Consider the following 25,104-nt stretch of genomic DNA (forward strand, 5'->3'; position numbering starts at 1 on the left):
TCCTTACGGATCAGAGCACTTAAAGGTTTCACTGTAAGGGTGTAGGTTGTGGGATAACCTCGAGGCAGCCAACTTGCATTTAACTGCAGGTGTGTAATGCATTTCTGAGGTGGGTTACTGTAGCTAAGAAGCTGTGGTTATTTTTAATGCTTTCTCACTCCCTGGAAAGGGCAGGAGCATCTGCAGTAGCTTTGTGTCTGTTAAACATACATTCTGTGCCTCTGCAAATCTTAAACTTCAGAGCTGTGTTGATTTCCTAAGAGCCAGAAAGGTAGGGGCTGGCTGTCCTCTGTGCCCACTGAATAAAATACAAAAACAAAATTAGTAGCAAAAGCGAAAGGAGGCTGGGTGCTACCGCTTGGTAAGTAACACAGAAAGATGCTGAACCTGCAGGAGGAAGGTTTGCCACTCCTGAATGGGCAAAAGCTCCCTCGATTTCTCTGGAAGTCTTTGTTCCAGCAGGCTGCATGCTTTGCCCGTGGGTTTTATGCGGCATGGTCTGTCCTTCAGAAGAAACGTGGGGTTGTGTCGGGGGCTGTCTGGAGCACAAGGCGTTTTATCCCGATCTCGTGTTACCCACCTCAGGTGAGGTGTGGTTGCAGGAGGAAGGATGCTGAGCGCTGCTGCTGCTCTGCAGGGCATTGCAGACTGACAGTGTTTCAGCTGCCCAGCCTCGCGCTGCCCAAAAGCCCCAACCCTTTCCCCATCTCCTCCATTCATCCTAAGCTAGGGAAGTGCCAAAACGTCCCCGACTGCCTCCCTCCCAGGCTTTGCCAGCAGCTTCCTCTCCTGAGAGCGTGGCACGAAGTCTGGTGGCGTGGAAGTGTTGTGTAAGTCCAGAAACGACTCGCTCAGCTGCTTTAAAAGGAGGCGATGACGCCGGAGCTCTGCTGCTTTCACACCCGCTGGCTGGCACAGCGATGGCCGAGCTCCCGAGGTGATGCGCTGTTACGGCTCGCCACGCTTTCTTCCCCCCTCTCCTTCTTCCTCCCCTTCAACCTATCACATAAGTCACGATACAACCCCGAAATCCTTCTGGGTGACTAAAGAAAAAAGGCTGTGGCTGTGGCTCTGCAGTGTGTGTATGGATTTGTCCCAGGCCAGAAACCTGCCTTTTAAAGATAAATTTCTCTTTATCACAAAGGAGCCCGGGAATCTCTGACAGAGGACAGTCAGGCTCACTTCCTGGGCAGGTTTTGTCCCTTCTTCCCCGTGCTGTTTTCAGCTCTGCGCCCCACCTACTCATTGCTAACAGCTACAGTATTCCACCGGCAACTTGCGAAACCATAATGAAATCACAAGGAAGCTAATTAGTGAATTTGTAAGGTGGTGTTTTCCCTCCTGAACAGGTAAGGAGTGGCAAAGTTGCTTTGCCAAGGTTGCCTGATGAAGCCGTGGTGAAGCCAAAGTCACAATTCTCTGCTTTACATTTCATGCAGTGCCCCCTTTTGTTTTCAGATGTACCAGGCAGAACGAAACACTTCTGTTCTGAATTTGAGTTTAAGCTATGCAAGGGCTCATTTTCATTTTTTCTTAATTTATCTGGCATTGTGCTGGTTTGGTGACTGGTTAAATAAAATGCATGTAACTGGCTGCTGTAAAAATAGAGTATTTGTGGCCAAGCAGCAGCAGATTTGGGAACTGTTTCAGTTAATTTACAGCTGTTCTTCAGCCTCTGAAACACAGCACCACATTGGTTACTTGCTTAATTTGGTACTTTAAATTGTTGCGCTAGGCTCTATAGAAAACTGCAGAAATGAACTTTTATGAGTGATGAACCAGAGTTCATCATTTAGATCAAAGTTTTTGATACAACACCTGTTTTTATACCCAAGTTAACACCTCAAATTTTATTTTGATGCACTGCCTGTTTCTAACAGCAGCAGTTTGTGCTACAGATGTTGAAAACATCTTATTCGTGTTTTCTTCAGCATGCAGCTTAATGAGTAAGTCTGGAAAAAAAAAATTAAGAATACAAAGACATTATTTTCACTTGCTAATGTGAAGACAGGAATGAGACAGGAGAAGGCTGCAAGATAAAAGTCTTTTGGGGCTAGGTGAACAGCAATTTCTAGTTTAATTCCGTCCAAACAAATTTTGTAATTTAAGTACGTGAACTATTAAAAGCACTCCTTAAATGACACTTGTGTACTTTTAGCTTGTGTTTGTCAGCTTTGCACTTACATGAAACCGGAACGGAGTTAAAGTTGTACAAAATCACCCTTTTGCAATGCACAAATACCTCGTGGTGGCAGCAGCAACGTAGCAAGCTGTAGGAGGAGATTCAAAACAGCTTCTTGAAGGATATAACTGAAAAACACACGTGCTGGGATTGTAGCTCAGTGGACTTTCTGACTAACCTGTTGATAAATATCTGATATAAATCCCCTGGCTCTGATAAGATGTGACTATTTTAACAGCTGTTTTGCTTCAGGACATTGAAATTCAGTACAGTTAAACAGCCCTGGAGCGTCTGGGTGCTGAGGCTGAAGCAGGGCATGTTTTATCATTCGCAGCACACCCTGGTTCATCACTGTACAGTTCAGGGTTAGGTTGTTGTGAAGTTATGTGCAACTGCTCTGCCCTCCTTACGATTTTGGGGTCCTTGTGAAGAACAGGCTTAGGTAGCAAACAGAATAAACCAAGATTTATATGGATATAAACAAAAATCTCCCATTCCCTGCCATACGAGGAGTTAGTGCCAGGAGGAGCTTTCAGATCCAGCTTCCCGTGTGTAGGCAGATTTAGGTGTGAGTTTTAGGCCTCGTGATTTTCTAGTGCTCAGGGGTGCTGCTGTTGGCTTGTCAGGTGGATAAGAGCCATGCTCTGAAGTGCCTTTATCTTGGCGTTCTATGGAAAATACAAATTTTAGAGTGATTGGAGCAGGGGAGTGTGCTGCGTCGCTGACTCGGGAACCTCTCAGGCTGTAGGGGTTTGCTGACAAGCCCCTGGTGCAGTCCCTGTGCCTCACCAAGACCTCGCCTGCGTTTGGGATAGCCGGGACTGAAGCTGGGTGAGGTGTCTGGGAGGGAGCTCATCCCTCCTGGTCTCACAGAAACACTGTTCAGTGAATGGGCTTATTGATAACAAGCTCACCTTCCAGGAGGAGATCATTTTTATAAACGGGCCATTTCTGGCAGACCCAGACTGCGGATGTGTGAGCATGTACCTGTGGTGGTGACAGTGGTGGCCTCACCAGCGAGGCTGCTGCGAGCAGCACAGTCCCTCTCTGGTTTGCACCCTAAGGGAAAGGAAAGTGACTTCTTATTCCTCTGTGGAAAAGGGCAGGTGTGTGTTGTCTCTGATGCGATCAACTTCCATTTTCCTCGTGCTTGGCTGCTGTAACAAGCCTTGGAAAGCACCCAGCTGTATTGACACAAATGCTTGTCTTTAAATCTTGCTTCCCAGTTTCAGAAATCTGCTGGGTCAGATGCTGAGGTCACGCTTGGTGGCTTGTTCCAACCCTACCGAGCCCTTATAAGGCCTGCTGTGAGGTCCTTGGCCGCATACTTTTAACATATTCATCCCTCTCTCGCCCCTTGATGAACACGGTCCTTGTAAGAGCCGTGCCGATTGCCAGGGGCCAGCAGGAGTGCTGCACATCGCTCTGCTCCATCCCGCAGCTCCGCGGGGCTGTGCCAGGGCTGCCTGCACACAGCAGCTTGGGGCTGGTTGCGCCCGTGCTCGTTTTCTCCCCCTCCAGCTTGTTGCCTCTTCCAAGCAAAGAGCTGCCTTTGTCTGCAGAGAGATGCTCGCAAAGACCCAGCTGCTCTCACCGCGTGCCCCTCAGCCCAGATTTGCTGTCTGTTACTGATGGGGTTCCCCTGTGAGGGGTGGCAGGTGAGGATGAAGTCCCTGTGGCACTGAAGGAGGCCAGACAGGACCTCCAGCCCCTAGGGGCACCTCCAGCCCTTAGGGGCTCAACCCCAGCTCTAAGCGCTCCTTTCCTCCTGTACTTGGCCTTCTGGTGCAGACAGGTGGTGGGCAGGAAGCTCCGAATAAGCTTGTGCTCCACAAATTCCACATGCTTATTTCCTTAAAAACTTAGAGATGTCACCTGGGGTCCTCGTGCTGTGCTCAGAGCCTCCTGCAGGCACGCGGCAGTCGCTGATGTAGGAGCCCAGGGTTGCGATGCTCTTTTGCTTATTATTGCGCAAACGAGTTCAAACCGCTCAGGTTTCGGGCTCAGCTGTCCCGGTTTCTTGCGAGCTGGCAGGCTTCGTGCAGACACTTCGCAAACCCGCAGATCCTCAGGTTGTTCCCAAAGCCAGAAGGCCGTGCTCCTTTTCCTTTGGGCGGCATGGTGAAGCCCGGAGGCGCGGCGGCGATCCCCGGCCGTCCTGTTGTCTGTTGGGATTCCCCTTGCTTGGGGCCCCGCCGGAGCCTGGCTGGTTATGTAAGGAGTTTCATTTTATTCTCAGCCTCCCTCCCTGCCACTAGTTGAGCTGGCTGGCGGGCTGCATGAATGGGACCCGATCCCGACGGCGCGCAGCTCCGCCGCTCCAGCCGGGGGAGAGGAGCCAGGCGCCCCCCGCGCGCACCCTCCCCTCTGCGCCCCGCTCCCTGGGCGCACTGAGGGTGCCGCGGCATCGCCTCCCGGAGCCACGCCGGGCACTGCCAGTCCCTGGTGGAGCAGCAGCCACCTGGGGCAGGGCGTTTGCCTCCTCCAGGGAGGGCAGAGCGGCAGTTTTTTTTATTTAGACCCAACACGAGGCGTATTTAACCAGTTATGTAACGGTGACCGTGCTCCGTCTCCGCCGAGTTCGGGGCAGATAGGTGCACGCCGATTGCCAGCGCGCCGGCTGAGTGGGTTCGCGCACCGGGAGCTCCTCACCAAAGGTATTTTCGGAAACCTTAAGGAGCCAGGACTGTTTTCTCAGGAGGCATTTCCTGCCTGCGAGGGCGGTTTAGTGCTCACCAGGCTGCGGGCAGAGATACCGACTTGTTGGGAGCCACTGGAAACTTTTCCTCCAGACCCTGAGCCTGGAGTATACCGGGAGGGCCGGGAGCACACGGCCACGTTGAACAAGCACCAGGGCAGAGGTGCGGGCAGAAGGCTGTGCCCGGAGCAGCATGTTACTCCTGGATGAGTCCCAGCAGTTCCCAGGTAGGATGCAGGTGTTTCGTTCTCCTTCTGCTTCCTCATCCCTCCCGCTTCCCTGCGGGGCTCCTTGTGCCACCCCCCTGTGCTGGAGCACCCCATGGGATGGCTGGCAGCGTGCCTCAGGAGCTGGGGCTCAGGTTTTTGTTTCCTAACCACCACGCTGTGATGGCAATGGGTGGATTTTCAGGGTCTTGCAGTGCTCGCTGATTTTAAGGAGGGGATACGAGAAAGAAACTTACTTTCTTTGTGCTTTTAATTGTGAAGACTTCAGTGTTGTGACGCCCTGGGTCTGTCTGTCACTGGTTTTGCTGCTGTCATATTGTAACGCACAACTTTTTAGCAAGAGGGGAGGTAGTTGTTAATATCAGTAACATATCCAGTGTCCTCTCCTCCATCCCCTTCAACTCCGTGTGCCTTTTTTCCCCAGCAGCCCCCTTGAGAAGAGCTGTAAGCTCCTAAGCTCCTCTGGTGCCAGTGAAGTGCTTGCTGAGCCGCTGGCCAGGCGCTAGGCAGAGCTCTGGGTGCTCCTTCCACAGCAGGTGCCAAATAGACCGGGAGCCACTTGACTCTTTTTTTCTGCCCTCCCATTAAACAGAAGATGCTGGTCAAACCCCAGCCACGGTGTGGGGGTGGCTGCCTCTTTGGTTGGTTGCTGTGTGTTGGAGAAGAAACTTTCTTTGGACTTGAAGAACTTCCTGTGCTTGTCATTTACCTTGTTCCTTGGAGGTCAGCTACTTGCAGAAGCCAAGCTCTTCAGCCTTGCTCGTGGGGCTTCTACCTCCAAAGCTCATGCTGTGAGGCCGTAGGCTGCTCAGAAGTGGTCCCCAGCAGTTCCAGTGTATTACAGGGGAGCTTTTACAGAAATGAGCCACGCACTGTTTGTTGTCCCTTAGTGGAGAGGTGAATTCTGGCAAAGATCCCTTTTTCTCACTTCCTTATCTCTGGTTGTGGTGGCAGGACAAAGAAACTAGTTCTGGGAGAGTGTGAACTGAGAGGAGAGGAATTGCACTGCCAAATGTGTGGATAAACGAGGAATCTGGGTGATACAAATGGTGCGTGTGACCCAGCAGGTAACAGGCGTAAAGAGGACAGGAGGGGCAGGTGCTGCTGGAAATGGGGCTGTAGGTCACGTAGGCGGAGGGAGAACGCCCGGCTAGAGGCCTTCCGATATTTTTTTTGTATGGAAAGCTATTTGGGGTCATTTGGACAGACATCAGAGCCCGAGATGCGAATGAGCTCATCCTCACACAGCACTGCACTGGTCAGGAGTTCTCCCCCTGGGGGCCAGGACACTGCTGGGGTGTTCAGAGCAGGGCACCTGTGGGTCACTTGGCTGTAATCTCAGCAAACTTACCAAGGAACTGGTGTTTGTTGCTTTTTTTTTTTTTTTTTTTTTCCAGGGTGTAATGAGCTTAGCTTTTTGGGGTGTTGCCTGCTTTGGATGGGGGTGCCCTTGTGACACTGCGCCCTGGATTTGTGAAGGTCTCCTGGCCCTGAGCAGCTTGGCAGCTCTTTGGCAAACCGCTTGGGCAGCGCACGAAGCAGCGCCGGTGTTTTGAAAAGAAAAGCTAGATAGAAACAGCTCGTTCTTTGCTGGTGGTGTTTCACCCTGGGCTTATTAGCTTTCTCCAGTGCTCTCGGTCACTTTTTTTGGCTACGCTTGGCGGGAGAGGTGCCAGTGGAATGCGGTGCCACACAGGCTCCAACTCAACAAGTTGCATTTTTCTCCCAAGTGATGCCTCCCTCATTAAACAAAGCCCTCAAAGCAATTTCGGGGGAATTTTTAGGAACTGAAGCAGCAAAGGCCAACGCAGCTGAAGTCCTGCGCTGCTACGGTTCTCCAAGCAATAGACAAGTTTGTTTTGTTTCCCGAGTAGGAAATTCTATTTCAGGAGAGGACAGAGCACAGACGAGGGAGCCGACAGCTCGGGAGCTGCTCAGCACTGCTGTCTACCCCAGCTCTTTGCTGTAGTTTCCCTCTCTGCAAAACGGCCCTGCTGGTGGTTGAGAGGTCGGTGTGTGGAGTGCGTCCTGGTCGTGACCTCCCTGCCCCGAGGCGGAGTGCCAGCACCAGGTCAGAGTTTTTGGGAGCCTCCCCTCCCGTACACCATTGCTGTGAGCAAGAACAAAGCGGTGCACAGACACGAGGGGCTGCGTTGTGCTGAGATGATGTCTCACGCAGCTCCTGTAAGTTATGAGCACAGCTCGGGTGTCTTCTCTCCCCTCCCTCTTCCCAGCTCCTGAATGAAGCTGTGGCGAGGCCTTGGGGCAAAGATGAAAGTTTGGCAGCTCCTGCTCCACGCTTGTTTGCCATTTTGGTGGCCTTGGAGCGTGTGGCAGCAGTAATCCCCTCTCTTATTTCTCCTTGCTTTGAGGGTATCCTGGTATAAAGCTAATACCACAACTCCCAGCTACCTAGAGTAAACTAATGCTTATGTAAGCGTTGCATAATGCAGAGCGCTCGCTCCCTTGCTCGTCCTCTTTCCTCAGTCCCAGAAATGTGTGCCTAAGAAGGGTACTGGGAGCAGCTGGCCCCAGCCACTGTGCCGGGAGCTTGGCAAGCCCCCGGTTTGCATCTATTTTCTGAATGTGAGTGTGGGGGAGAAATTAGCTTTGTTACCTAAATCGGTGTTTGTCCACCTTCACAGGGGAAAAAAAAAAAAAAAAAAAAAAAGTTTTATTCTGTTTTCTGAAGAAGTTTTGAACTGTTCTGAAAACAAGTAAGGTCTGAGGGATAAATCCAGTTTCTTGCTGCCTAGATGTCTGTGGTTATTGATTGTATTTTATTTATTTTTTAACCTGGCTGGCAGATCTGTGCCCTGGGTTACTGGTTAACTGGGATAAGCAGCACGGGGAGGTTTCAGCTCGCTCCTTCACGCAGCTTGTTGAACGCTTTCCAGCACTGGAGCCTGAGACACTTCCTGGCTCCCGTGCGTTAGATTTATGTAACTCAGTTGCCCTCCCATACACCCCCCGTCGTGCAAAGGACAAATGTAACCCATCCCTGCTTCACTTGCTGCCTTACTGGGAGCATTTGCTGGCTTTGTTTCCCTGCCCTGCCTAATGCCTGAGAGAGGGAGGGCTCCCGAGGAGGCGGCGTTTTAGGCTCGAGGACTTTTATTGGGGAAAAGTAACTCCGATTACCTACCAGGGACAGGGATGCGAGGCAGGAGATGCCCTGCATTTCTCCAACCCTAGGAGAGCATCCCTCCGAAATCCCACAGCCCCCTGAAACCCCGCATCCCTCCTGGGAGCTCAGCGGAGCTGGCCAGGGGCGCGCGGAGCTCCGGGGCCACTGGCAGCCTTTGCCCCGCGGTGCCGGGCTGGGGCAGCCGGCGTTGTGTAAGTGCTGCTCGGGGTTTATGTAACCCGGGGCTCGGCGTATGCGGCCGGAACGAGAGCTGCTGGGTGTCTGGGGCCTGGTTCTGCTTGCATAACCCGGGAGTCAGAAGATGGATTGTCTGTCACCAGGGCCGGCTGCGGGAGGTTCCATTCCGCCTCTCAGCGCTTCTCAGCTGGTTTCTCTCCCTTTGGTTTTCGGGTTGCTTCTTTCTTTCCCCTGCTCTTCACTTTTGCTGGCCAAGGATTCCCTCGGGCTGGGAAAGGAGTTTCGTTCTGCAGCACGAGCTGGCTGTAAACAGATATATTGAAAGGCCACCAAAAGAGGGAAAAAAAAAAAAAAAAAAAAGAGGGGCAGCGCTGCCTTATCTTTTAAATTCTTCCATTGACTGGGGCTTACTCCCTGCCTAAAAGGAGCTTAAGGATGTGTTTGGGGTCTGTGTGCTTTTTGGTTGGGCTCCCTCTGTTTTCTGTGCTGGTGTTTGCTTCAGAGCTCAGTTTGCACCTTCCCCCTCTATCCCCCAGTCCTGGGCCGGGGTTCAAGGCAGCCTCTGCCCTGCAGTGTGTGGATGGAGTTCCTGAACCCCCAACCCGGAGCACGTTACAGACACCCAGAGCAGTGCAAGATGTGCTATTTGAACTTGCAGCAGTGCTGCTTGTCATCCCAACGTGACAGTCTGTGCCTAGGTAGCAACGGGAACAAGTGACAGACCCCCGGCAGCTGAGCCCCAGCCCCAGCAGGAGCTGACGTGTGGTGCCAGGGGACACTTCTGGGAACGGAGCAGCACTGGGGCCAGGCACAAAACTCCACTCGTGTCCGTGGAGCCGTGCAGCAGTGACTCAGCAGGACACCAACATCACAGCCAGCTGCGGAGGGTGGTGGTGGGAGCAAGCCCACCCCTCCCCAGCAGCGGTTCCCTGCAGTCCAAAGGGGCCAGAGCGGGGCTGTGGGCTGCCTGCCCCACGGGGACCAGCATCTCCCCTCATCCTCAGCCCTGGTAAGAGGAGGACAGCCCCGGGTGGCACCCGGAGCAGCACAGCACGCACCAAACTGCTGCAGCCCAGAGGCTGGGTGCTGGCTCTCGGTCCGCTCGCTGGGAGAGGACCGAGGGGCGTTCAGCTGGAGGGGCCGAGCAGGTGCTGCTGGCGCAGGGGGGGGTAGGTGTGCCGGCTTATATAATGCTTACATAATTAGTGCTTTGTTAAGCAGTTGTGGCTGGGAGGGGCGTCCTGCCGCTGCCGAAGACCGAGCGCAATTATTTTCCCCGGGAGAACAAAGTCTTGCTGCTAATTAGCTGCCCCGAGAGCGGCTGCAGGAGGTGGCACAGCCCCGAGCCTCCTGCGGAGCTGTGTCCTGCTGAGGGGCGGCTTTCCTGGGGCTTCAGGAGGAAGGGAGTGGGTGTTGGTGTGTGCTGGGCCCCAGGAGGGCTTTTTTTTGGCTGCAGTGGGTGTTACAGCAGGTAGGGCCTCAAGGAAGGCAGCCTGGGCTTCCCCCCTGCACTGTCCTTGAGCGGTTTCACAAGGAGCGCTTCACAAGGAGTTTCCTGCTTCCAACCAGCGTCCTGGAAGCGTTTCCATCGTGCTGCCTCTGGGAGAGGTGCTCTGTGCAGCCACCTCTCCTCCCTTCTTGCGTGGCACCCGCACAGCAGCCGCGCCGGTTGCATACAGAGAATATTCTGAAAACTCTTCATTTATTTTCCGCTTCAGCTGAGGACGGGATGAGCCAGGACACTGCTGCCAGCCTCCGAGATGACCGCTGTGCTGCAGCCGAGCACCGGCATCACCTCCACTCCCCTCCAGTGCCCAGCGCGCGGGGAAAACACCAGCTAACCCCAGAGACATCTCCCAGCACGGCAGTGCCTTGGCAGTCAGGCTGGCTCCGTGGAGCCACCCCTGTGGCCCTTGGCACTGCCGTGGTTCAGTGTGTCAGCGACTGCAAGCTGCAGCTGGAGCTGTGCAGCGAGGCTGTCGTGTCCCATCCCTCAGCACTCCTCCCATTCATGCTCAGGGCCGGCTGCAGCAGTGCTCAGTAAGTTCCTAGAATGCCTGCACCAGCGTACAACTGCTCCTTGCTCTTCACATGGACAGCAGGCTGCTCCCAAAGCAAGCATTGACCTCCCTCTGCTCTGCACGCAGCCTCCGGCCTCGCCACGCATGCACAGCTCTGTCCTCAGGGTAGGAACTAAGGCTCAGCAACGCAGTGCTATTTAGTACCGTGAATTCCTGTAATAAAATGATTTTAAAGTCAAACAAGGGGCTGGTTCGCAGTGGTGTGCCTTCCCAGGGTTGTGCTGGCAGGACGCTGACTTCCCAGGAGGAGGGCGAACTTCTGGGGAGCTGCATGGGCTAGCCAGAGATGGGGTGGTAAAGAAGTAATTGTCTTACTCGGCGGTGGTGTATGCCAAGGGGGCGGTGCAGCAGCCTCAGGTTGGGAGCCCTTGGGTCTCACCCTGCGTGGCATTTTCTGTGCTCCTGGTGAGGTCTGACTGGCCCCAGCCCTGTGGATATTTACACCTGTGTGCGTTGATACCTGGCCTTACTGAGGCTTGCCACGGAGTATGGATGCTGGACGCAGATACATGCCTGCTTCTCGCACACCTCGGTGTCAGGAGAGGACTCGGGTTCCTTACAGAAACCTCGTTCCTCAAAAAAAAAAAGTACCTGATGCTCCAGGATGCTTGGCAGTGACCTGAGCCCCCTTGCAGAGCAGGCAGTATGTGGTGGGAGCAAGTCAGTGCTGACCCAAAGATGTTGGAGACTGTCCTGCAGGCCGGTGCCATGCTCTTGTACGTGAAGCCTGAAAATATTATGCAAGGAGGAGGTGCACGGAGCTGTCACGACTCTTCCTTGCAGAAAGTCAGTGTGCAAGCACGGCCGGTGAGTTGTAGCATTGTGCAGGAAGCTATCTGTGTAGCCACGTCGGAGTAGCGCATTGAGCTCCTGTTACAAAACCCTAATTGCATCTCTGTTGTAGAGGGAGGCTTGGCAGAGCAGGGGCAGGAATTACTCCACTCGATCACCTGATGAGACCTGTTCAGCGAGGCCCTTCCCGTGCTCCATCCATCCCGAGGAGCAAACCTGTTCCTCGTCCAGCAGTTTGGGAGCAGCTGTGGTTTCTGAACGTGGTTCTGTTCTCTTGTGGGTCCCAGCTGTGCTGAAGCCCACTGCAGGACGTTCAGGGGTGTTGCTGGTGAAGAAGAGATCTCGGTGCCCAAATGCCCACATGCTGGGAACGGGGCTGAATGTGGCTGTGTGCCCCCCGCCCCGGGACCTGCCTTTGCAGGGCTGCGGTGAGTGAGGGTCTGCACCCAGGACGACACAGGTTTGGCACCAGATTTTAGGCTTCGGTTGAGAATTACCTTGTAAAAACAAAACAAATAAAACAAAAAGCCAGGTCCAGCTGTGTGTACGCTGACCGGAGTCTGCATTGCAAGTGAATAAGAGGAAAAAAGGCGAAATGCAGAGGTGGGATGGGCGTGTGCAGAGTTTGGCTGACAGACATGACAACATACGGAGGAGGCACGCAGTGGCCTTGCCTCTGGGCTGCCGAGCCCCTGGGGTTTTCTGGCCTTGCCCCTGTCCCAAAGACACCCTTTGTGCATGGCACGGGTGGCAGTCGCTGCCAGAGGAGGTGATGTGGGCAACTGCCAGGGTGTGGGGAGCCTCCGTCTCCCAGCCAAAGCCGCCTTGGTGCTCCCCCTGCCTCGGCAAGGGCCCCCGGGCCTGGGTGAGGTGGCAGCAGTGTGACCGTGGCAGCGGTTGTCTCTGGGACTGTCGCTGGTTTAATGACTCATCCCGGAGAATGCGATCATGTGCACAGCCTCCCTGCTTCCCTTTGCCCTATTTCATCCGATCTTTTGATCTGGTTGCATAACCGTGAGGCAGAAGGGATGGGGGGGGGGGCAGGGGAAGGAAAGGGCGCTGAGGAATTGCAGGTAATGTGACCACAGGGTGTCTGCAGCTCACATAGCACAGCTCTTGTCTGGGAAGCCTCGGAAACTGGGTTTGTTCCCAGCACAGCCTGAGAGGGAGCGTGGTGCTCGGTGCCTGAGCTGCTGCCTCCAGGAGGGTCCCAAGATGGCGGCGGTAGGAGAGGTGCCCTGGCTGGGGCTGCGATGCCTCTGCCTCCCGTCTTCACGCCCAACACAACTTCTCTCCTCTCATCGTGAGCTCCGTGTCCTCACGAAAGCTGGGCTCCCTGCTTTCCTAGCACGCGGAGGACTTGCTGGTACTGACACTCACACAAACATTTGAGCTGCTCCTGCTGGCTTTGGCCCAGGGAGAGGCGAGCCCAGACGTCCCAGCTGGGCTCCGAGCGGGTGCCAAGCCAGCGCTGGGGCAGGGCCTGTGGGACGTGTGGAGGGGGAGCTGCCAAGCTGGTGCTTTTTGACCACGGTGGATCTCGTTCTTGTCACCACAAATTCGAGAGGTGATGTTAGTGGTAAGGTTCATTGGAACAGGCGCGTTTCTGGGGGGCCGTAGAGGTGCCTGCGGAGCGCTTTGCAGAAGCATCCTTTTCACTTCAGCTCTCGCCTCTTGCAGAAGGGATAGTTTTTGTCTCCGGATCCCACAGCATCACAATACGGAGCTTGTTGGTTCAGCATTACTTCTTCCTCTGCTGCATTTTTCTGCGCTGAGGTCTTCTTTCCCTTTTTTCTTCAAAGTTCTGTCTAAGTGTCAGTTCATTGCAGCCATTAGCTCACAGACGTACTGCGAGCAAGAAAGCTGCCTGTGAGACGAGGTTCTCTGTCAGACACAAGGGGACAAGATGCTTCAAAGGAGCTATTACGAGGATTGTCAGAAACAGTTTACTTCAAGGGAAGCTTTCAAACAGAAACATTTCTGTGCTCTGCAAGCATTAGCTTGGTCACTGGCAGCCTGTTGAAGTGGCACACGGAACAAGGTGTCATTTCACATGGCGCTTTAAGACTGAAGTCAACTGTTAATGCAAGCCTGAAAATAGGAGAAGTCAGGGAAAGAGAAGTGTGCTTTATAAAACAGGAAGAGAATTGTCACTTTTTCTTTTTTTAAAAAGCTCGCCAGAAGGTAGCGTTTAAATCCTGAGAGTGGAGTGTGGTGGTAAAAGCTTTGAACTGCCTGCTGGGCTGTGACCCAGGGCTTGAACCAGATAACCCCTTGAATGCTGGGTTCAGTTAGCTTGGAAGATGGTCCCAAAGGTGCCATATGAATGGAAATTTCTGCCCCACCTAAATGTTGGGAAACAAAGAGATCTGAGTTGCTTTGTCTTCTGTTTTTTTCAGTGGGAGCTCATCTGGTCCCTGAAAGAAAATAATGGGCACTTAGGTCAGCAAGTGCTCTGTGTGGACTAATTAATCTTGCCCATTTTTCTTGTAAGGACACTTTTGGACTGTTAGTGTAGTCTTGGCTTTTGCTGGAAACAGGTCCTTTGGTGCAGAACTTACTGACACTCTGACACAGAAGGGACCCCGGTTTTCACCCAAGTGGGTTCCCATTCAGCTTAAATCCTGATGAATGCTCACGTAGAAGGCAGTGACAGTTCTCCTCACGTTGTGACCTCCTTGTCTTTGCAGACCAACCCCAAGAAGCCGTGTTCAGCAGTGACCATGTTGAGCAGGCGGAGGATGGAGAATGGCAGCGCTCGACTTCAACTACCTCATCTCAGAGTGAGCGGGCAGAGCAACTCTTGCAGAACCAGCACAAGAGCCTGGCCTCTGAGGACACCAAAAAGAAGAGGGCTCAGAAACCCTCTCACATGCGGAGGAACATAAGGTAAGCATCAGGACAGAAAGCGGTAGGGAACTATGTAGCGTTTTGAGTAGAAAGGGAGCCTGTAGGCTTTTCTTCTAAGCTACATTTTGCTGCTCTTGGCAAAGCAGATGGCTTTTCTTTTCCAAAACCTTTGGATCTCACCAGTGGGAGTAGTCTGTTCTCAGTCTGGAGTGCCGCATGTGGGTGCAGACTTGTTTGGTATTTTCAGAAGGGTAAATTATTTGGTTATGGAATATGTTTCAAAAAATGTGTATTTGCTGCTGTTTAATAATGATGGTGCAATTTTTCAGTTAGATGTCTTAAGTAAATAGCGAGTTTCAGATGTGTGTATGTGCTCTCTGCTGATGAGGATCGTATTGCAGAGAGCCTAAAATACAGCCCTTTCCTCTGTCCTGGGTACTTGTTCCCAGGAATGCTCGTGCTGTGGCTGGCAAATGAATTGCTGGAAATTAATTCCTTCTGAATTTTGAGAAGTAGAAATTGATTGTGCAAGTCACCACATACATTCTGGGATGGCTCCTAAGGTAGTAATTCACCATGAAAGTTTGTTCAAGAAGATCTAAAAGGCTTAGAGCAGGGACTCTTGAGGCAGCAGGCGGCTCATTTTCATGGTATGTAAGGCACTGGTAGTCTTTGGCTCATATTTCAGCTTGGGCACTTGATGGACTTTCTTCAAGTTGGAGGAGTGAGTGTTGAGTGAGCCTTGGGGTCTGAGACGTTGTTAGGATGGAGGAGATTGTCCCTTCAGTGTAGGCTTGGCTGGATTGAAAGGCTGGCTTAAGGGAACTGGGTTTTACCACTGCTTGTATTGTGCCTCTCTTCTGGCAAAAGAGCCTTCATTTCCAGGGCTGCAAATCTGAAACAGTGAAACTGGAAAAAAAGGAAAAGCAACTTTCAGATGTATGGAAATGACCTGTGAAAGTAAGCTGCTTTGAGAACAGCCTTTGAAAGAATTGTGCTAAAGCTATGAGAGGTCCTAGTTCCTGAAAACACTGAGGCAGGTGAAAATCAGGGTGAGGACTCTGGGGGGAAACTGATGCTTTTTCACAGAATCATAGAACTGCTCGGGCTGGAAGGGACCTTAAAGACCATCTAGTTCCAGCCCCCCTAGCATGGGCAGGGACGTCACCCACTAGATCAGGTTGCTCAGGGCCTCACCCAACCTGGCCTTGAACACCTCCAGGGAAGGGGCATCCACAGCTTCTCTGGGCTTAGCTCTTTTCTCCTCACATGTCTTCTTTGCATGACTTTGTGCCTTTTCTATTTATAAACTCTATGGCAATAAATAACATCCTGCCAGATAGAACTAGTCTCTGGTAACCTAACTCAAGTATATACTTATCCATGCACTTTTTTCCTCCTTTCATTATTTTCCTTGTCAAACTTGTGTCTTTTCCTTGAATGGTAGTAGTGATGCCCGTAGCTGGGAAGCACGGTCTTGAAAAAGATGTGAAATTTGTCTGTAGCTTTTGGCTCTATGATGTTCATAGTCTCTGTAGCTGACAAATTACCTGGAGCTTGTCAGTCGTCTTTTAAGCCAGCTGTACAGCCCTTCAAGTTTTTTTGTTGTTTTGGTGGGTGTTATTTTGAAGGACTGTAAGTGTAACCAAGATGTATTTCTCTGTTTGCTTGTGCATTCAGAAAGCTGTTGCGTGAGGACCAACTCGAAGCCGTGACAAAAGCAGCCCAGCAGGAAGAGTTGGAGAGAAGGAAGCGGCTAGAGCAGCAGCGGAAGGATTACCCAGCCACTATCCCAACCGTACCCCTAGAGTTTCTTCCTGGTAAGCAGTGGCAAATGCCACCTGAAGCAAGATTTTTAAGGGTAGGAGCTGATTGAAGAAGGAGTTAGTCTGCCAGTGCTGCGCTTGCACTTGCAAGTGTAAATTCTTGAAATGATCATTTGGAACAACTTATGGCTCAGTAGTGCAGCCAGTTCCACTTCTGAGCTTGTTCTGCATCAAAATGGTGTGGCTGTATGGTGGAAGGTGCCAGGAAACTTCTGTTGGAGACATTTTGACCAGTTAATTGTGTGTGAGCAGGATGCTGGAATCACAGAATGGTTTGGGTTGGAAGGGACCTTAAAGACCATCTAATTCCAACCCCCCTGTGATGGGCAAGGATGCCTCCCATTGACTCAGGCTGCCCAAAACCCCATCCAGCCTGGCCTCAAACACTTCCAGGGACGGGGCATCCACAGTTTTTCTGGGCAGCCTGTTCCAGTGCCTCACCACCCTCTGAGTAAAGAATTTCTTCCTTATATCTAATCTAAATCTCCCGTCTTTTAGTTTAAAGGCATTACTCCTTATCCTATGACTACACCCCCTGACAAAGTGCCTCCCCAGCTTTCCTGTAGCCCCCTTTAAGCACTGGAAGACCACTGCAAGGCCTTCCCAGGGCTTTCTCCAGGCTGAACAGCCCCAGCTCTCTCAGCCTGTCTTCATAGCAGAGGTGCTCCAGCCCTCTGATTATCTCTGCGGCCTCCTCTGGACTTGTTCTAATATATCCCTGTCCTTCTTGTGCTGGGGGCCCAGAGCTGAGCGCAGGCTCCAGGTGGGGTCTCGTGAGAGCAGAGCAGAGGGGGACAATCCCCTCCCTCACCCTGCTGGCCACACTGCTTTTGGCTCAGCCCAGGATGGGGTTGGCTTTCTAGGCTGCAAGCACACATTGCTGGCTCATGGCGAGCTTCTCATCAACCAGCACCCCCAGGGCCTTCTCCTCAGGGCGGCTCTCATCCATTCTCCACCCAGCCTGTGCTTGTGCTTGGGATTGCCCCAGCCCAGATGCAGGACCTTGTATTTGCTGGAACAGGTCTCTCTCATCTTTCCAACTGCTATGGAAGCTTAAACTAATTTGACAGAAATGCCATATCCTTGATACAGATCACGTTTGTTCTGAGGGTAGTCTGGTAATACATGGAACTGGTGCTGGGGACAGTGGAACAATAAACTGGGGGTACTTATGTTCATAACATAGCCATATTCTTTCGTTCATGTTTTGACAAGCAGCGAGACAGCAGGCAACATAAACAGTTAAGCATCACTCTTCTCTTCCCGCAATGGGAGTGACCTCAGTAACCGTATGTCAGGATGCAGTTCCACAGTATGTCATCTTGTGCTGCTTTCTACCCTGGGTAGTTTCAATGATTTTATGCCTCAGCCTCTCAGATGGGTGTGTGAGGGCAGAGGAGTGCAATTGCAAGTAGTGTCAGTGGTCTAGGAGTTCCTGAGTCGGCTTTACCTCATGGGAAATGTGTAACCTCCTTTAAGTGTAAGAGTTCAAAACATTTTGCATTTAAAAAATAAGAAACAGGAGCTATTTAAAATACTTTTAACTGTTGGGGAGTCGGTTGTAGCCCCAGAAGACCGTGGTTGCTTGCTGAGTCACTGCCATGGTTCTTACTTGGCCCTGTTGAGCTTGCCTCTCTCCCTGCTTGGCAGTACTTAAATATGCAGACAAATGGTCTTGATCAGCAAAAGTTGTTTATGATATGTGGGATATAATTTTTACAGTGTCTCTACTAACAAAGGACAGTTACCATCCCTTCAGCAGTTGGTACTTTCTCTGCTGGATGAAAAACAGAAGTGGAATGAAGAAAAAGGAAATGCTTTTACTTCTGAGACGACAAAAAAAAAAGGGGGGGGGCGGCAGAACGACTTCAGTATGTGTTTGGTCAATGTGCCCCAGCCAGGACATGCAAGGGAGAGGGTGCCATCAGCAATGGGCTATTGTTTAGGCATATTGAGAAAGAAAGCGATTGTGACCCAGGAAGCTGAGTCATAGCAGTGTTTTAGACAGTGAGAGTCTGTTATGGAAAATTCCAGGGCTAAGTTATTAGAGCAAAAGTGGAAGGAAATACTGTCTGGTTTCTGAACAGTTTTGTCTCCTTCCCCCTTATTATGAATTACTTATTGTCGTGTTTGTAGAAGACATCGTTTTCAGAACAGCAGAAGCTACCCAGCTCCCCCCTCAGGTCCTTGCTGAGGAAGTGATCTGTCTCGATAGTACCAGCAGTGGCAGTGAAGATGATGCTAAAGGAAAAAACAACATTAAAGATGGTAAGCGACTGGCTGTCTTACTCTGGACTTCTCACAACATGCTACTTGTTCAGTCACAAACCTCCCATGCTCAACTAGTCAAATGTTCCAGTCGTGAATTACTTTGGATTTTTGGCCAATTTTTGCCTTTGAGTCCTAAACTGGCATTTCTAGCCTGGCCCGTCAGGCACTTTAGCAAACTTGTGTTTGTCTGTTTTATAAATAAACTCCATTTTGCTCAGTGCTCTGCTGAAGAGTGCTTACGTGAGGTGTCGCATCGTCTGCTGTGTATATGCAAGGAGCATCTGAGTATTCAAATCTGCAGCTGAAAGCAGTTTTTGTGTCCTTTGTCCTGAACAAATCTAACCTGACTGCTTTACACTACTCCGATTTCTTTGGCAGTTGTTAAAGACAGTGTACTGACAGATAAAATGTGTGTCTGGATTTGAGAATTAAGAGGACATGTGGAAGAGAATGTAAAACACACAGAGAAATTGCCTCGTGCTTAGTGTTCTCTGAAACAATGGGAAACTCCAGTTTTTATATGCTGGCCCAAGGGACGTCTTGTGAGCCTGTATTCCGCCTGCTTGTTCATTAGCCAGGGTAGAATTACAAAACACGGCAGCCGTATTTTCCTGCTACAGTTTATTTTTTTCCATATGCAATAAACCCTGCTGTCAGTTAAGCTTTGCCCCTTTTTCTCTCCTTTTCTGGTTACAGAAGTGATTGAGCTGAGTTCGGGAGAGGACGATGCCCTCCAAATCGTGGACAGCAGTGACTCTGGCAATGAAGGGGAGGAAGACGGCAGCGAAGAGAGCAGTGGCTCCCATGTGAATGATGCCTTAAATCAGTCCGATGCTTTGGGGCAGGTCATTGTCAACATCAACCATCCACCAAACGAGGAGGATATCTTCCTGGCTCCCCAGCTTGCACATGCAGTAAAACCTCATCAGGTAGGCTTCATTAGGCTTGGAAATGCAGGGAATTGGGCCAAGCCTGCTTTGTAATCTCAGCAGAACTTTTGGTGACTTCTGTGACCAGTCTGGTTGTGGCAGTTGCAGTTGTGGGCAGTCAAATGATAAGGAGAAATTAAAGGAAGGCCTGGGTTACGTATAACTTTGGCTATTGTTGCAATTTGATTACACGCCGTAGCTTTTATTTCAAGGGCCCATACTCATATTCAATTAAAAATAAATAAATAATAATTAAAAATACTTTGCTTGTTTCTGGCCGCACTTGTAACAAAATTCCTTCAGCTCTCAAAGGTGAAATATTTTGTAATTATTAGAGTTTGTTGTGATGGCAAAGAAGTTTCTTATCTGGATACCCTTGTGGTGGATGGTGTAGTGAAATCTGGAACAGACAGGAGTGTTTTCTTTGCGTATTTAGATGAACATTTTTTAAATCAAATTGTATTTATAAACAAACGGACCAACCTCAATTCAGATTCTCTGTCTCCAAATTAATGTTAGATTTATTGGTATCATATCCTCAGAAAGTTTTATGAGAATCTAAAAATAGCATCTTTTGGAGCCTTCTCTAGCTTAAAATACTGCAGTGAACTTGAAACATCCCATTTATATTTTCGTGGTTATGCAATCCTAATATGTTAGCCCCTATAAATAATAAATAAATGAAATATAAACCTATTTCATTTTTTCCACATTTTTGATTCTTTTTTCTACTTTTCTCTCTAGATTGGTGGGATCCGATTCCTGTATGACAACTTGGTCGAGTCCTTGGAGAGATTTAAAACCAGCAGTGGGTTTGGGTGTATTTTAGCACATAGCATGGGCCTGGGCAAGACCATACAGGTCATCTCTTTCTTGGATGTACTTTTTCGGCACACAGAGGCAAAGACTGTTCTTGCCATTGTACCTGTAAGTAGCCCATGCGGAAGGCTGACTGATCACCTTCCTTGGTCTACTTCCTCCTTTGTGTAGAGATTGATTGGTATCCTATCTCACATCACACTCTGTCATACCCTTGCTGCTCTTTTCCCCGTTTCATTCCCTGTCTCCCTGAGTATGCATGTTGTAGTCTGCTGCTCTTGGCTGGGCACAGCTGGGGGGCATTCCACGCTCTTATTTCTGCTGTTAAAACCCTGAGCAACTCAATTGGGTTTTCAGTCCTTCCGTCGCTAACTTTTTCAGGTGAACACGCTCCAAAACTGGCTAGCAGAATTCAACATGTGGCTCCCAGCACCTGAAAACCTTCCTGCTGATTACAACTCCAAAGAGGTCCAGCCCCGCACCTTCAAAGTCCACATCCTGAATGATGAACACAAGTAGGTGCCAGTAAAAGCCCTTTTGAACATTTAGGTTGCATCTTGAGGAACTGTTACCAGAATTGCTGCTGCAGACTGCTAAGTTTGGGCTAATTCTGTGCCATCAACTCCCAGATCCTTCCCATTCTCCATCTGTGTATGCTGTTTAGAGGGGAGGATTTTGGTACCTGGGAAAGACTTACTGTATCTTTCATGCAACATTTATATCTTGTACTTCCTTCTCACTCTGCTTACTCACCTTTCTATTCTTCCATATATGCTGAAATCAGAAACCCAGTTGCCAGAGACAGAGCTACTTCTGCAGAGTTGAGCAGAAGTGCTGTGTTTTTCTAGTGGTACGTTGCTAACACTATCATAATCCTGGGTCTCCTGACACGTGTGCTCCTTATACCATATATCTCTTGTATTTTAAATGTTTTTCTTTTTTTTCCTCTGAGTTTTTTTTTCATACACTTTAAGGATTCTTCTACCCAACACTGTGACTCTCTGTAAGCTGTGTTGTCCTTGAGACATACAATTGAGAATACAGTTTCGTTGTATTCTTCTGTCTGATTTCATGCTAGAAAGTACTTTAACTGTGTATGACCTTTTCTTCAGCAGGCTCCAGTCCAGTGGTACAAGCTGAAACTGGAGAGAAAGCTTACAGCTTATTTCATTTCTTTTTTCTTTTTTCTTTTTTTTTTTCAGAACAACAGCTGCACGTGCAAAGGTGGTGAATGACTGGGTGATAGAGGGTGGTGTGCTGCTGATGGGATATGAGATGTACCGTCTCCTCTCACTGAAGAAGTCCTTTGCCACTGGCAGGAAGAAGAAAACAAAGAAGCAAACTGGCCCTGTCATTATTGACTTGGATGAGGAAGACCGGCAGCAAGAGCTTCTGAAAGGTGGGGGGCTGGGGGGAGGAGTTCCTGTTGTCTAGCAGGCTACCAACTCTGGCAGCACACGGAAACAACCTATTACTGCTTGTTTCTGGGAACTAGTAGAGTGAATAATAGTCAGTCTTAGCCACTGGCAGTAGTTTCTGCGTCCTGACTCCAGTGACTACACTTACTGCAGTAGATATATTTGTGCTCACCTGATTCCTGCCTGTAATACAAATGCTTTCAGGTGTCTTAGCTACTTTTGGCTAGAAGCTGTGGTCCTCAGTATCAGAACAAGTCTAAGAATTGGTTGTTCACTTTTAGTATTGCTGACGTGACCAAGCTCTGCTGGGTAGAATTGCATCTTTGGAGACAGGTTGTTGAGCTCTAGTTGAGTCTTTCATTTTTGGGGTGGCTGCAAGTAAGAGTGCAAGTCAGTATCTTGAAGTTGGAGATTTGTTTGTGTGAGGTTTGCCAGTCAGATCTGACACAAGACACACAACATGATGCAATGTAGACCATGGAGCAGAAATCAAGGGCCAGTCGTGTCTGATCAAGACCACATCATGCTAAATAGGAGATGGTGTTGCTTCCTGAATCAGCCTTGCTCTCTGCCACCCGTGAATACTGCTTTTCGTCTTTGAGAACTGCCCCTCCTTTTCCTTTTGTGAAGTTGGTGACTATGTAAAGCCAGAACTTTCTCCTGTTCACCTCAGACTAACGCTTTAATGTTCCTTGTCCTCAGGGATTGAGAAAGCTTTGTCTCGCCCTGGCCCAGACGTCGTGATATGTGATGAGGGACACCGAATAAAGAACTGCCATGCCAGCACTTCGCAGGCCTTGAAGAACATCCGCTCCCGCCGGCGGGTGGTGCTGACTGGCTACCCACTCCAGAACAACCTCATCGAGTACTGGTGCATGGTAGACTTTGTCCGGCCTGACTTTCTAGGCTCGAGGCAGGAATTCAGCAACATGTTTGAGCGCCCCATCCTGAACGGGCAGTGTATTGACAGCACCCCTCAAGATGTCCGTCTCATGAGGTATCGCAGCCACGTCCTGCATAGCCTGCTGGAGGGCTTTGTGCAGCGGTGAGTCCACAGGGAGTTGTTAGCAGTCTAGTCCATGCAAAAACAGCTCCTTCACCCCAAATCAACCTGCTTGTTTGCTGAGTTTATGCAGTACAGCTAATTGTGCTGCCTTCTTGGGCTTGAGTTTTAAACAGTTACATTAGCTGTCTGTGTGGGAGGGTCTTAAGCATAAAGAGAAAAGCAGAGAGCTTCTCAGGTTAGCAGCTCCATGTTTCTCTCAATTTGTCGGCTGCAGAGTGGTCTTTGTGGCTGTGTTTTGCCTTTGGGGTAGAAGTAAAGTTAGTTTGTTATAGTGCTCAACACTCATGTAATGGAGAACAGCACCTCTAACTGTACTAGAATGGCCTCAGGTTTATTTCAGTGTCTTAATAGTTAATTCGGATGGGCACTCTTAGATATCCTTTATACAAGGATCTGAAAGTATTTCATGAACTGTCAGTTATGAAAAGTAACAGTGCTTCTGCCATCCTGGAGACAAATCAGCTTTGTTTCTTGGTCAAGGGTTCTGAGGTGCTGGATCAGTGATTTGGATGGAGTGCCTTAGTCATTGGCAGAGTTAGAAAGAGACCTTAGATCTTATTTCTGTTTTTCAACTGCCATGGAAAACAAGACTTTCATCATTCTCCTAACACTGTGACCTGTGCTGGAAGATTGTAACATTTGAGATCTCTGTAATTGTGTTTACTGTTGGTATATGGCTGCAGGGAGAGTATCTCATGAGTGTCATGTGTTAGAGAGGCATGCAACTAGAGCTCTTTCTTCCTGCAGACAGGTGGGCAAGAAGTCAAAATCTTACCCTGCAGGCAGCCACAGAGATATCAGATTGGGAAACTCTTCCATCTGTTTATTTTTCTTTATCGCCTCCACAGGCGAGGTCACAATGTGCTGAAGGTTCAGCTCCCCTCTAAGGAAGAACATGTCATTTTGGTACGTCTGTCAAAGATCCAGCGGGCCCTTTATACGGAGTTCATGAACCGGTTCCGCGATGCAGGCAACAGTGGCTGGCTGGGACTGAACCCTCTCAAAGCTTTCTGTGTCTGTTGTAAGGTAGGTTTTGGCAGGAGCTGCAAAGAAGTATCCTTCTATGTAAGGGAAAGACAGGAGTATGAGTCAAAAGAAAAGGCAGGAATATGAGTCAAAACAGGAGGGAAGTGTGGTTGGCTAGATACATCTTCTTTCCTCAGAGCTTCCTGCAGTGTTCCAACAGAATTCTCTCCCTTTATAGAGCTGGGGTGCGGGGATGTTAAACATTTTGTTCAAATTTGTGCAAAAAAAATCTGCAGCTGTCTGCTGAAGCAGTACTAGACTGGTAGGTACCGTGTCCATTTCTCTGGTACAGCATGAACCAAGCAGCTTCCTCTGCATTTGTGCTGTGTAGGGGTGCACTGTGGCCTTCTGTTTTGTTCTAGGGAAAGAATTTGGTGGTTTTAAAGTCAGGAGAGCCTTAGTTAAGGCAGAGGCCATACCTGGTGTCATGGCAGAATCATGCTTCACTACCTTAATACGAAGAGAAAGTCAGTCTGATCACGCCTTACAGTTCCACGCAGGGGTGGTGATGAGATGATCAAATATTAATTTTTCCAGCTGAACTGCTGTGGGAGCTTTCAGTTCTCAAACGTTGTCAGGTGGCAGGCCAGCACAGGTCTAAGCGCTACCTTTTCTTGCCTCTTCAGATCTGGAACCATCCTGATGTGTTATATGAAGCTCTGCAAAAGGAGAATCTAGCAAATGAGCAGGACTTGGATGTGGATGACCTTGGCACAGCAAGTACTAATTCCCGCTGCCAGCCTCAGGGAATTAAAGTCAAAACAGAGAGTAATGCTTTGGCATCACCGGTTGGAGAAGCTACCAACAGCAAGTTCCTCCAGAGCGTTGGCTTCAACCCCTTTCAGGAGAGAGCAAATCAGGTCGTTACTTACGAGTGGGTGAGTACCACTGCTGGAGAACTCTTCGTTTGTCGAGTTCCAGTGCACGTAGGCTAGATATTACTCCGAAAGACTGTACCTCTTTTTGTTAGGGCAGATTTCTGGAGTAAAGTAAAGAAGACTCTTCTGTTTGAAAGCTGGATATTTCTCATCCAGTTTCTCTGCCACAGAGCATCTCGGTCAGCATGTTTGCATGGAGCTGGGTGGGGATTTTGTGACACCCGTGTGATGGGAGTGCAGGTGACACTCTTATAGAGAGATCTGGAGATAGAGCAGAGCGATGAGAGGTTAGGAGGATGCTTGCTCATCCATTCTTCAAGCAGTTTGCCATTTGGAGCTTCTAGAATGGGAAGTGGTTGGAAATAATGTTGTCGCCTGAACCTGACTGAATGGATGAATACAACCTCTCTGCAATGACTTATTTCTCTCACCTTGAGACAGGATTGTTGAACTAAACAGGGAATGAGCAACTCCACCTGTAATAGTCTCCTGTTTCTCGGTAGGCCAAAGACATCTTGTGTGATTACCAGACGGGTGTCTTGGAGAACTCACCCAAGATGGTGTTACTGTTCCACCTCATTGAGGAAAGTGTGAAGCTTGGAGACAAGATTTTGGTCTTCAGGTAAGCGAAGTACCAGTGGTTGATCCTACTAAATGCTCAAGTAGTTGAATCCCTGTTGGTACTAGCAGGTTTTTACACAGGGTGAATGGTGTAG

The 25,104-nt window shown here is 49.9% G+C and overlaps 1 protein-coding gene across 3 annotated transcripts in view; it reads left to right on the top strand.

The window, feature by feature from the left end:
- The window catches only part of RAD54L2 (RAD54 like 2), a 56,768-nt gene that overhangs the window by 21,304 nt on the left and 10,360 nt on the right, over positions 1-25,104 (top strand). For 2 of the 3 annotated variants that reach the window (XM_082768039.1, XM_082768037.1), the window contains exons 3-13: positions 13,996-14,194; positions 15,836-15,975; positions 18,118-18,249; positions 18,949-19,181; positions 19,926-20,108; positions 20,382-20,515; positions 21,203-21,399; positions 22,121-22,463; positions 23,333-23,510; positions 24,137-24,388; positions 24,892-25,010. In XM_082768039.1, coding sequence (XP_082624165.1) covers positions 13,996-14,194; positions 15,836-15,975; positions 18,118-18,249; positions 18,949-19,181; positions 19,926-20,108; positions 20,382-20,515; positions 21,203-21,399; positions 22,121-22,463; positions 23,333-23,510; positions 24,137-24,388; positions 24,892-25,010 — 2,110 coding nt within the window. Of the gene's footprint in view, positions 1-4,478; positions 4,840-4,974; positions 5,108-13,995; positions 14,195-15,835; positions 15,976-18,117; positions 18,250-18,948; positions 19,182-19,925; positions 20,109-20,381; positions 20,516-21,202; positions 21,400-22,120; positions 22,464-23,332; positions 23,511-24,136; positions 24,389-24,891; positions 25,011-25,104 lie in introns of those variants that run through there. The other variant, XM_082768038.1, reaches the window with a different exon arrangement.

The sequence above is a fragment of the Aythya marila genome (genome assembly GCF_965140915.1).
Source record: "Aythya marila genome assembly, chromosome: 10".
NCBI lineage: Eukaryota > Metazoa > Chordata > Aves > Anseriformes > Anatidae > Aythya > Aythya marila.